At 36.3% G+C, this 12,257-nt stretch overlaps 1 protein-coding gene across 2 annotated transcripts in view; it reads left to right on the top strand.

Annotated features, from left to right (window-relative positions):
- Positions 1-12,257, top strand: part of pcsk6 (proprotein convertase subtilisin/kexin type 6) — a 112,832-nt gene that overhangs the window by 5,335 nt on the left and 95,240 nt on the right. Inside the window, exons 2-5 of one of the 2 annotated variants that reach the window (XM_067444739.1) lie at positions 1,336-1,440; positions 7,864-7,974; positions 9,077-9,220; positions 11,085-11,161. In XM_067444739.1, coding sequence (XP_067300840.1) covers positions 1,336-1,440; positions 7,864-7,974; positions 9,077-9,220; positions 11,085-11,161 — 437 coding nt within the window. Of the gene's footprint in view, positions 1-1,335; positions 1,441-7,863; positions 7,975-9,076; positions 9,221-11,084; positions 11,162-12,257 lie in introns of those variants that run through there. The other variant, XM_067444745.1, reaches the window with a different exon arrangement.

Here is a 12,257-nt window from a genome sequence, read left to right on the forward strand (position 1 = left end):
TTTCGCCTGGAAGGCTCTATAGAAATCTGGCACCCTATTGAACGAAATTAACCTGAGAGAGCATGCCGTTCACAGACACCAGAATGAACGAGTTCACAGTAACGTTCATCAGGCAGTAATACAGCACGTTCAATTCACGTTCGCCCAAAATATGAACTAGTTCATGAACTATCGTTCAATGAACTCGTTCAGGTACAACACTGCTTCTGAGATATGAAGGATGCAATACTACTTTTTAGGTAAGACTTACATGAGATCGACGGAAACTATGTTTTACACATGTACCCTTTAAAGCCACAACATGTATTTTATCCCCGCTAGAGGTCGCTTATTCAAAAACAAAGGCGTTGATTGATGACACCTTGATTTTGTTGGCACTTTCGCTTCTTCTGCTCATGCGTATGTGGGGCAAATCATATTATACACATTTGAGTGTGTTGAAAGTTATGTTATAATGCACTCTGTGCCTTTGCTCGGTGGCAGATATGAGACACTGCACTGAGCTAGATCAATAGTAGGCATGGTAAAACATGGCACTCACGGTAAAAAAACAAACAGATTTAAACAATACGATTACTGTGTTGAGCTATACAACAAGGATAAGTTTTCAGTCAATGAATGTCTTCAAACAGTCACTCATGAAATCGAGGGTAATTGGTATTTGGCAATCGGGTATTAGGCGACGCAATCTGCCATCAAAATGATACGTTTAATTGTTCCAGCTGCTGTGAGAAAAGTCTATAAAATGATCCGCATCATGTCATGTACACAAATTCCATTGGTAATTGTGTATATCCAGGCAAATGATGTGACAGTTTAAATATGTTGGATGGAGAATTATGTTTTTAATTATGAAATTTAAATGATTACATTCTTGTCTGTTCCCTGTGCAAAGCTATTGAATTGTGGAAAATTACTCTCGTTTACAAAATAATAGCAATGCAGGTTTGGAAAAACTTGAGAGTGGGTAAATACTGAAGTATTCCTTTACCATTTGTCTCAGAAGTGCCAGTGTCTGAAAGATGTGCTGGGGGGAGAAGGCATGTGCCAACTAGATTTCGCCTTCCATGGCACCACCCACTGTGTGCCATATGTCCATTTTACTGAGATTATCTTTTTGTGAGGCTGGAATAGCAATCTATGTGCAAGAACTTTTTATACTGGAGTCTGTTCTGTATATGTTTTTATTGATCCCCTTTTTTGTAAGCTATAGCCCCTGCCAAGATGACATTTCTGTCCACCAAAGCTGTCTAATAAAAGATAATTTCATGCATTTTCTGAGATGTGAGACTGTCATTTCCCTTACTGGTTTTCATGTTTTTTTTTCTTCTGTAGATCGGAGGACTGGAGCACCATTACCATTTCCATCACAGCAGGGTGGTACGCAGATCCACCTTTTCCACAAGGGGCGCTCACAGCTTCATTCACATGGACCCAAAGGTAAGCCGTCCCTTCAATGGCCACCATCACTGGCCACCATCACTGGACACTCCAATGATGACAATAATGTTTCAAATACTTGCAAGTTTATGAAAGCTATTGCAAAGGGAAAAATATTTACGCTACAGTTCAAAAGATTAGGGTAAGAATAATTTTAAAAAATAACAAACGTATAGTATACTTTTATTATAAGTATAGTATATACTTTTATTATAAGTATAGTATAAGCTATTGGCTATTTAAAAAAATGTGAGGAGCTGTTCGATATGTCCCACACTGTCTTCCTGTTTCAGTGGAAATTACGTCAACATATTGAATAATGCTGTGTGTCAAGGCACTTCCGTGGGCCTTTTAAATAGTGTAACAAAAGTCATTATTATAATTTTAAGAGGTCTTTAATTCGGAGACAGAAAAACACAGTGTTTTTTGCACATTTAACAGGATTGCGGTTTCAGAGCAGTTCACAATCAGTGAAAATCACACATTTAGGCCAAGCGATTGATTATCCTTTGATAAAATGTTTACGTTATGGTTTTTACATTATAATATGTTGTGCATCATTTATACCTCTCATGTTTTTGAATGAATAGCTGGAAGTAGTAAAGCATAGACATGTCAAAATAAGAGTCTCAGTGTATGTCGGTCTAGTTTATGATTTTAAAAAGTCTCTCATTATGCATAAAATCTTTTGGTCACATTTTTGGTCCACTTTTCACTATTAACTAACTATTTCACTTACTAACTATGACTTTTGCCTCAATAAACTCAAAATTGCTGCTTATTAAAGGGTTAGTTTACCCAAAATTAAATTCCTGTCATTAATTACTCACCCTCTGGTCGTTCCAAACCTGCAAGTTCATCTTTGGAACACAAATGAATGTGTTTAACATGTGCTTTATAAGTACTAATAAACAGCCAATATCCTTGTAATATGCATGCTAATAATTTGACTCTAAACTAAAGTGTTACCAAACTTTTTTTCCCTTGCCATTATTATATATAGTTAATGTACACAGTAAAGAGTAGCTGGTATTGAAGTCAAAGTAAACTCCTGTGGCTTCTCTTTAGGTCACCCCCATCATAGGAAAGAAAGACTTTAGGCTTTTTAGAACATTATTTAACACATGTATGTATTCAACAATGTATAGATTTTATTAGTATCAGCACAATAATCTTTTTATTGCCAAAATCCAATGTCAGTGGACGTCTACTTTGTGCACTGAGTATTGAGCAGTTACCCTATTTTGCAGTTGAATATGTGGCCTCAGCCTGTTTAATTAAAGGGGTGGTTCTGTGTTTTTTTTTCTAGGCTTAGTTGTGTTTATGGGGCGCTGTGTCTTAATGAGACACTGAATTACAAATGAATGAATTTTACTTTATTCCACACGGCTGTCTCCACTCTCCTTTGAACGGTTTGTTTGCTTCCTGCTTCTATGGAGCCCATCCCTCTGAAAAACACAATGTTCTTAGATTAGTCAGATGGCCAAATGTAGTTTCCTGTATTTTTATTGGCTGAAGTGCCAAGCACAGGTTGTCTGGAAAGGCCACGCCTCTTACCATTACGGGCAGAAGTCACAGAGACTAGCAAGGGTTTATGATGTCACCAACCCATGAAGAAGCTTGTTGTAGTCCAAACCGGCCGTTTTTGTAGGTAATAAATTGCCATAACTTTAAAAGACAATATCTCTGTTTGCATTGAGCTTTCAGCGCTGTAACTTTGCAGATACTGTTTATGCTCAAGCTGCTACATTACACACTACCTAAAATTAAAAACATGAAATCGCATGCAACCACCCCTTTAAGTAAAATAATTTGAGATGCATGATGATTTCTGAGATTGTGTGGGTTTGTTCGGTAATGACTTGTGGTATTTTTGCAGACCTTAAAAAATCTCAATCTCAAATTGGATCTTAAAAGCTCTGCAAAAACCCTGTCAAAAGTGACAGTAAATGCATTTATAATGTTACAAACGATTTGTATTTCAAATAAATGCTGTTCTTTTGAACTTTCTAAAAATCCTGAAAAAAGAATCACTATTTACACAAAAATGTTAAGCAGCACAACCGTTTTCAACATTGATAATAATAATGAATGTTATTTTGAGCAGCGAATCATCATATTAGAATGATTTCTGAAGGAACGTGAAGCTGAAGACTGGAGTAATGATGCTGAAAATTCATCATAGACATCACAGGAGTAAAATAGGTTTTCAAAGATATTAAAATAGATCATTTAAATTGTAATAATATTTCACAACAGTACTATTTTTACAGTATTTTGATCAAACAAACTCTTTCTCTGTTACAGTCCCAAAAATAGTACTGTGAGCTTGGTGAGCATGTCTTCTTTCAAAGACATAAAATCTTGCTGACCCCCAAACTTTTAAAAAGTTATCTAAAATCAACTTAAAATGAGAGTTTGCAGCTGCTGTCTTCATGAAAATTATCATTTAGTTGATCTAAATGGCCTCAAACTAAATTATTGAATATATTTCTAAAATTTTACACAAAATTGGCCCTGTGCAGGCCATCTGACACCAGAGCGGATGGAGTCTGTGCTGCTGAATCATAAACACCCCGGTGATGCCGGTGGGCAGGTAGTTAAAATTTACTGCTAAATATGGCAGCCGTGGTGCATTCATAGCACATTTCATTGTCCGCATGTCTTGCAGTATGCTGTGGTGAATTTGAAGAACATTTTAACCTCAACATTGACGTTATTATTTTCAGGAGGGTGAGTTTCTGATATGTCATATGTGTCATCACAGCCAGAAAGAGCAATCTGTCTACTTTGTCATAAGGGATGAAACACAGACTAAAACTAATGGTTTAAATTACTTGAATACACATCCTCATTTTTTACATTGGTTGAAATTCAGTTAATCTATTCTTAAAGAGACCCTATTTTTAATTTTGGTTGGTTACAGAATCATTTTTCTTGTTATGATGTTACATTTTGTTTTCTTGTTCTGTTTCACCACCGAACAGGGTGACTTTCAGCCTGGGGTTGCAAAAAGCACTCAATATTGCATAATTAAACAATAGCACAGATGGACCCTCCTCCCTCTACTGTGTACAACGACTGTAAAACTATAACTGAATCTTTATGGGAGAGAGAAAAAAATAGAACTCTTTATATATAACACATGTTTTTTATTCACGATTTAATGCTTACACTGTAAAAAAATATTTTGTTTCTTTTTTGCCTGGAATTATTTTGAGTTTTACTTTCTTCCCAAAAGTTGAGAGAACTTAATTTTGTCAATTCAAATACATTGTATTGTAAATAATTAAGTTTTAAGACCTTCATTTTGCTTGGTGACAGTAGAAACATTGTAGTTGGACACCTAAAAAGTCTGACCTATTTTAAGATCAAGCAAAAGCCTCTACAAAACAGTTGTCAGAAGAGCCACAATCCTACTATTTACCATTGTTTGCTTCTCAGCAAATCAGGTAGGAGTACCGGGACTACTGTTGAATATTAATTATATGACTACATGAATGAATATTCATGAGCCAAGCTGTTAAGTTCTGCTACAATTGTGTCCCCCCTACTTTCAGATGGTTCCTATGCTCCGATGTTCAGTCCTCCGACTTGCACATTAAATCACTTTGCTCCCGGACGCATTAATATGACGAGTAGCCGTGTTTGTCCAAGACTTCATTTGACAAAGCAGCCAGGCATTCAAAGTCAAGCTGTTTCCAGGATTTGGAAGCCAGCCTTCCCCTGCTAAGATTATCTCCTCCCGACAGCCGGCATCTCGGGAGTAATAAAACAGTCCAGGTCTATTGGAGGGCATCTGATGGAGGCCCTCTGATCATATCCTGCCCCGGGCCATGTGTACAAATGGTACGGAGTGGCAAATGCCCAATAACCCATTTCATCAGTGCCATAGGCAGAGGCCATGCGAGGCGGCGTGAAATGTTTTGTTACCGCAAGCAATGAGCTGTCAAGCTGAAAATAACGGGGAAAAACAGCTCTTCCAATAGATGTGTTGTGATCCTCATAAAAGGGCTGAAAATGTAATCTTTCATATCTGACTTGCAATGTGTTCAGTCTGCTGTTTTTGCTGTGCGAATAATGAATTTCACTACCATTTAAAAGATTTAAAAAAAGAAATTAATGATTTTATTTAGCATTAATGCAGTAAATTGATAAAAATGTATCGTAAAGACATTTATATATTTCTACAGATTTAGATTTTAAATAAATGCTGGTATTTAAAAAAATGTATCATGCTTTCACAAAATTGAGCAGCAAGTCAGCATATTAGAATGTTTTCTGAATGGTTCATTTATTTTAAATTGTAATAATTTTACAATATTACAGTTTTTACTGTATTTTTAATCAAAAAGAGTCAGCCTTGGTGAGCATGAGGCTACATTTAAAAAAAAAAAAACTTACCAACCCTCAAGTTTTTTACATTTACTGTATCAATAATAAACAATTTTTAGTCAAGTAATATAGTCCTAAGATTATATTATAAAGTGTGACTTGGTGTATTAATGTAGAATGATGATAAACACATTCACAGGTGTTTATCACCATTGTATCTGTCAATCATCCAATTGTACTTTCTAGTTTATAATGCGCTTAATCCTACAGTACATACTACAAATCAAGTGAACTGCATAGTTTTTTTTGTCCTTGTTACTTAGTACATGAGCTTTTGATTTTCTGCCACAGCAGTCTGACATGCTGTACGTCTAAACGTTTTTAAGCTCTTATACACAAAGTTTTTATGACCAGACCACTTATTTTTTTGTGTATAGCTCTTTATGTACTACTAACTATATACATAGATCAGGCATAACATTATGTTTCCAGTCTTCAGTGGTCAGTATCTATCAAAAGTGGTCTAAGAAAGGAAAAGTGGTGTACGGCGACAGGTCCAAGGCTCATTGATGCTCGTAGGGAGTGAAGGCTTGCCGGTGTGGTCCGATCAAACAGACGAGCTACTGTAGCTTAAATTTCTCAAGAAGTTAATCCTGGTTTTGATAGAAAGGTGGCAGAATACACAGTGCATCACAGTTTGTTGCATATGGGGCAGCATAGCCGCAGACCAGTCAGGGTGCCCATGCTGACCCCAGTCCACCGCTGAAAGTGGCAACAGTGGACATGTGAGCATCAGAACTGCAGAATAATGCGCCCTGCCACAAAGCAAAAATGGTTCAGGAATGGCACAACAATTAAGTGGCACAAACAAGTCTGATCCATGGAGCCCCCACCTCGCAACTTACAGAATTTAAAGGATCTACTGCTAACATCTTGGTGCCAGACACCACAGCACACCTTCAGGGGTCTAGAGGAGTCCATGCCCCGAATTGTCAGGGATGTTTTGGCAGCAAAATGGGGACCAACACAACATTAGGACGGAAAATTAGGTGTTTTATGTTTTGCCTGATCAGTGTATCTGAACAAGTTTAAAACTGACTTAACTGAATCGTTGAATGAATTTCATTAAAAAGAACCGGAAGTTATTTTATGTTGAAGTTTTAAGAAGAGTTTTTTTCTATTTATTATTTTTGTACTTTTGGTGCACCCAGCCTTTCTCTCTAATAACATTCAATTCAGCCTCCAAACAACTGGCTAAAGATTCATTAGTGGTTTAGTATGATCCAAACATTCAATAATTATTAATAGAACCACATAAATCAATTGGTTTTATTTATTTATTTATTTCATAGAACCGATTTTGAATAAGAACTGGTTCTTAATTTCTAACATTCCTGTGCCCAACACAACCCATGCATTTATAGCATTGGGACTATAACAGAGAAAGACATAATTATTGCAATATGTGATTTTCATTACATTTCCCTCTGGACCTCTTTAATGAAAGCAAGAAAGTGTAGTGCACTAGTGAATCTGAAGTTTTTTTCAGGAGAACCACAAATTCAGCCATTGCTGCAAGACAAATAAATCTGCGGGCATGGCTGGGTGACTTTCCTAATTAGAAGTAAAAGATGATACATTTGACTGGAAGGATACAGAGATATAGATAGATCTGAATTTGTTTGGTGCTGCTCTAATCGATATGGAGAGCACTTTCGTCCTTGCCTTTTGTCATTTTTAGACTAGCACTCACTCCAATTCATTGTTGGCTTAAATTTAGTATTCAAACATGACTCCACTAAACCTAATATAATAATCATAAGTGAATTCTTATATTTACGCCTATTAGGGACAGTAATGTGTATAATAAAACAAACTATATTTCTTCTTCAGCCTGGATTTAGGAAAGCATGTTTCAGAGTACTACATTCCCGTTTTTGTTCCTCCTCAAAATGCAATGACTTCATAAGCCTCACGTAATGGAAAAGCTAGAGCATGACTAAATACAGGCCGTGCATTTCGCAGACATGTTTATGTGCATGAAGGTGAGCATAAACTGTTTAGTCTTTAATGTGGGTTTTTCTGCAGGTTGAATGGGCACAGCAGCAGGTGGTGAAGTCACGAGTGAAACGCCACGCCAGGAGTGACCCGAGCTACATCCACTTCAACGATCCCAAATGGTCCAACATGTGGTACATTGTTAGTAGATATTTAACACATTCAGTCCTGTATTTCATATCTATGCTATCCTTACCTTTTGACCCTTTTTTCTAATGAAGATATTTTTCAAATGAATCGCTGCCTCATTTCCAGTGACTCTTGGGCCACTGTTTTGCGCTTCATTAAATGGGCTCATTTATGAAGCTCCTGTTGTTTTATTTGTTTTATAGCAGGACTGCTTCCGCTGCCCTTGCCTCATAAAAACCAAACTGTGTGAAAGTAGTGTATGTGCGCTCTAGTTTGTTTCTCTAACAAGCTTGATGCTATGACTTACAAATTAATTCATATTGTAGGTTTATTGATGTTGAGAGGAAATTAAATGAACACAATCACACTAACACTGGCATCAGTGAGCCAGTCAATCATAATCCCTGGTTACCGTCATAAAAGCTGATTTTTCCATTGGCTTTTGGATTATTGCAGAAAATAGGCTTTATGACCTAAACATGCAAGTATCATAAACTTCTGCTGCTCTTATGAAGAGTGGCCTTAAACCTTGAGATTTTTTTTTCCTACCGAAAATTGTCTTTGAAGGACTTCACACCTTGTTAGTATTACCGGTGTCAATGCAAATCCTTTTGATCTCCTTATATCAGTATCAAACACTACATGATTAATGGTTAATCCATTAGAACTGATGTTTTCAAACATCATTAAAGCATATTCTGTGTTTATTTGCATTCACATGATTAATATTGCTGTACAAAGGTATCTGAGACTGTTTTCAATCCGTCCTCTGATGTTGACTTCACACTTGGGACGTCTTTGTTGATTGTGTCCTCAAAGACTGCGTTGAAAAGAATCATAAATGAGACCCTGAAGGACACGCAAACCTCTGCTGCTGAATAAACATGAATCGTCCCGTTTAATTTACAGGTTCATGCGGCCGCTTGCTGTGACATATTTCCTCACAGACGGATTGAGTCATAAGGTTACTGAAGTAATAAAGGCTTGTGTTTGTGGAGAGTGGAGAGTGTCGCTAATGTCCCAATGTTTCCTATTTTCAAAGTCAAATGCGTGTGCCTGAAACTGATTGCAAGTGAAGTTGCATTGATGTTGATGACTTCTTATTGTCTTCCAGCACTGTAGTGATAAAAGCAACCGCTGTCGTTCAGAAATGAATATCCTTGCGGCCTGGCAGAGAGGCTACACAGGTCGAAATGTGGTTGTCACTATCTTGGACGACGGTATTGAGAGGAACCATCCGGATCTGGCTCAGAATTATGTGAGATTATCTTGAAACTTTATGCAATCTCAATGCAATTAATAATGCTGTTAATCAATTACATTTTTTTACTATATTGCGATTAATTACACCTCGTCCTACCAGACTCTCGTACATTTCATTTACATTTCAACGGACCGAATGGCTTCGCTCTAATCTTTCTCTGCCCCATTACTGAACTACAACTCAAACTAGCGCACGACATCAACGCCATCGCTCTCAGCCCCTCCCTTTGTTCACCGATTGGACCGGTTAAAATTTGGCCAGAGAAAACCAGAGAATATTCCGCAAACCCAGACGACATACTGAAGGAAAATGAGGCTACCTAACACAAAAGTTTTTAATATTTTTGTATTTTGTAATAATTTCACATTTAATATCCAAATTAAAGTAGAAACAACATAAAAAATAGCCTATATTTAAAATATTTGTTTAATGGCATCTTTTTTATTAAATAAGTCAACACCGATACCAATACTGATGTCTCTATAAAATATTTTTTCCCCTCAATTTTAGCCATTAATTATAACATTATAGTATTACTGAAATCTATACATTTTAACATTTACTAGGCTTTTAAAAATAGAACAACTTTTAATTTAATTGAACTTAAAACAATCTTCTACCTGTGCCCTTCAGTACATCAGGGCTCCATTATTTATATTGGCCCAGTCAGACCAGTTGAGATTTGAACTTGCCCTCTCAAAATGCACAAAAAATGCACAAAAAGTTGTTTTCACTGTTTTTGACTGATATTACCTTGCAAACAGTAATTTATTTTAGGTAGATCTTACAGGTGGGATACAGCTCTGGAAAATATTGTTTTTTTTATGGAGCCCCGCATGTGACATGCAGCACAAAAAACTAGTAGGCTAAAGCTTGCGCACAATTTACTATTTCGTTCCCTTGATTTATAAATCGTGCGCACGTTATACTAATTAATTTCCTCGATTTGCTCAATCGTGCGCACGTTTAACTAATTCATTCCCTCGATTTGCTAAATCGTGTGCATGATTTATAAATCGAGGGAAACGAATTAGTAAAATGTGCGCACGATTTATAAATCGAGGGAACTAAATAGTTAATAGTGCGCACAATTTACTTTTTTCCCCCCTTGCATGCCATGTGCAGAGCTCGGAAATTTTTCAATGTTAAGTGGTCTCATCCTTTTTTCCAGAGCTGTATATACAGAAATTGAATAAAGTTATCAAACTCTTCACTAAATAAATTATACATTAAATACAGAATAATCCTTATTAAAGCTACAAAAGTTATGCAGTCAAGAAAGAGCAGTGAGTGATTTTCTCTATAACTATTTTTTGCCGTTCAATGTCTGAAGCGGCTTTCTGTCCGCATGTGTGGTGTGTGTGTGTCAAAAAGACAGGAGATTCACAGATGTGCGCCAGTACTGCACTGCTTTTTCTTTTGTGTATTGTGGCCCTTGAATAGTTTAAAAGCATGTGCATGAATAAGTATTTCACATGAATAAGTATTTCCATATCATAAAAGTATTTTTAATCCGTTAAACTGAAGAAATGTATCACGTTTTAACATGTTCATTTTGACATACTTTAAATACATTTACTTTATTTTCGTAACATTAATGTTGTAATGCATTTTATTGAGTGTTACTTTATACAAATGTTTTTATAGTGTTGGTTAAAAATGTTTAATAGTGAATAGTTTTAACACTGTTCTGCACAGCATGAATTATAAAATTCTTGCTTGTTGTACAATTTGATACAATATACAATGTGATACAATATTTTAGCAAACTAGATTACTGCAGTGGAAAAACAAAATAGGTTTATTTTATTCTCAATGCATCAGATGGTTTATTTTATGTGCTTTGTCCGTCATTTAGGATCAGCTTGCTAGCTACGATGTGAATGGCAATGACTATGACCCGACCCCAAGATATGACTCCAGCAACGAGAACAAGTGAGTCTTGGTGTCTTTAAAATGACTCTTCATGGCTGGTCTTAACTCTTCATGACTCTTCATGGCTGGTCTTAAACGCATCTCATTTGCTGCAAACATGTGCATGTCTTGCATAGAGTGATCAAACGGTGGATAAGTGAAAAGCCGTCACATCCTTTAAGCAGTGAGATTATGTCCAGTTTTTGCAGTTTAAAGTCTCCCTGTAGTCAATAATTGTATCACTTAAAACTAATCTTTGATCACTAATATGATGTTTCCTGTGAAAAAAATGTCTTCATGCCTTAAAATTGTTTGAATGTAACTCTACACCCTTGCTTCATTTCGTATACACAGAACCATGAACAAGGCCGTAAACATGTTTTGAACATTGGGGGGGACACTTTTTATTTTAAATTTTATAAAGTATAAAGAAACAGAACAGTGAATGAAATACTAGGTCTAATTCTAGTTGAGAAATAATCAATTTGGGACTATTTAGAAACAATATTTGTGTCAAATATATTATTTGTCCCGAGATTCTTCGCATTAGTGAATAATTACATAGATCTGCTATTGATATTTGTATTACTTAGTGGTGGTCTAGTTGTAGAGTTTTTGAAAAAACATGGTAAAGTTCTGGCTTCTAATCCGCCCATTTATAGTTTGGCCATTTCTGATTATTATCTATGGTAGTTACGGCCCTACCATGAATATGCAAATTAGCCCCGCCTCCACTAACTCACACTAGCTCACAAGACCCACTCAGCCAACTTCACTCAGTTACTTAGTAAACGCTGCACAATGGTATTAATCTTTTTAGCGTCGGACACATAACAGTAATTATTATGCTTTATAACAGCTAATGTTACACACACCATGTAAAACCAGTATCCGTAGAAATACTTTGAACAACTTAGAATGTCAGTGGAGAGATATAGTTCATCATAACATCATATACATCATACACATAATTCACACGCTATGTTGCTAAATGTACACGATTTTTCAAATCTACAGAAAAATACTCTGGGATAACCTGGCTTTTCTTGAGACTAACCAGCTTCACAGCATAGTTAATGATATGCTAAAGCCCGTCCGCACGTTAACATGATTGGTT

This window comes from Pseudorasbora parva, chromosome 1, assembly GCF_024679245.1.
Source record: "Pseudorasbora parva isolate DD20220531a chromosome 1, ASM2467924v1, whole genome shotgun sequence".
Taxonomy (NCBI): Eukaryota; Metazoa; Chordata; class Actinopteri; order Cypriniformes; family Gobionidae; genus Pseudorasbora; species Pseudorasbora parva.